The sequence below is a fragment of the Apis dorsata genome, unplaced genomic scaffold, assembly GCF_000469605.1.
Source record: "Apis dorsata unplaced genomic scaffold, Apis dorsata 1.3 scaffold_347, whole genome shotgun sequence".
Lineage (NCBI taxonomy): Eukaryota > Metazoa > Arthropoda > Insecta > Hymenoptera > Apidae > Apis > Apis dorsata.
This window is the reverse complement of record NW_006263614.1, coordinates 337,431-338,186: the sequence shown is the minus strand read 5'-3', so window position 1 is coordinate 338,186 and position 756 is coordinate 337,431. Positions and strand designations below refer to the sequence as shown.

At 40.7% G+C, this 756-nt stretch overlaps 1 protein-coding gene and 1 long non-coding RNA gene across 2 annotated transcripts in view; both read left to right on the top strand.

The window, feature by feature from the left end:
* LOC116185956 overlaps positions 1-499 on the top strand; it is a 9,536-nt gene extending 9,037 nt beyond the window's left edge. Inside the window, exon 3 of the long non-coding RNA XR_004150854.1 lies at positions 396-499. This is a non-coding gene — a long non-coding RNA (uncharacterized LOC116185956). The remainder of the gene's footprint in view (positions 1-395) is intronic.
* LOC102671175 (lysine-specific demethylase 3A) overlaps positions 1-756 on the top strand; it is a 69,423-nt gene that overhangs the window by 58,206 nt on the left and 10,461 nt on the right. Inside the window, exon 3 of the mRNA XM_006618303.2 lies at positions 728-753. Coding sequence (XP_006618366.1) covers positions 728-753 — 26 coding nt within the window. The remainder of the gene's footprint in view (positions 1-727; positions 754-756) is intronic.

Below are 756 nucleotides of genomic sequence, written 5' to 3'. Positions count from 1 at the left end.
GAATTCGAAACTTTCAGCCTTTTTTTATCCGATTATCCGCGTGCAAAGCTCTCCTCCAGTCGCGGACGTTCTTCAAGACGGCTTTGAAAAGATCGTTATAATACGTAGTCTCGGGCGCGTCGATGGAAAGAATTAAGTTTATTAATGGAAATGAAATTTTTTACCAATGTATACTTCAAAAATATCGATTATGTAATATAAAAATGAAAATCACCGTCTATCCATAAATAATCTCAAAAAAAAAAATAAAAATAAATAGAAGATATCGATATAGTTATATTATTATATTAATTATATTAATTGTATTATTATATTAATTGTATTTATTATATTCGTCGTAGGTTGTTCCATTTAACTTTTTGGGAATGAAAAATTTATCGCATCGGTTATTGCAGAGGGGAAACATAATAAACGCGCTGAAAATAATCGCATTTTAGCACGAGGAGAGTCGCGTCAGCGAGAGTATAAAAGCCGCCGGCTGCTTTCTCTTCCTACTGCGTGTGTATACACGCGCGCGCTTTCTCGACCGTGCAGCCAAACGCGAAAATAGAAGGCAAAAGACGTGGCGAGGAGAGGGGAGGGGAGGCGGGCCGCCGCGTATCGCGTTTCGAGCCGCGACCGGCGGACAGTGACGAATATCGGGCGGTCGAACATCGAACAGGCGTGACGACGATTCTCTTTCCCTTCGTATCGACAAACACCGATTGGCAGTATTTTATTGAAGTAGGTGTCTTATGCTCCGCAGAGAAACATGCA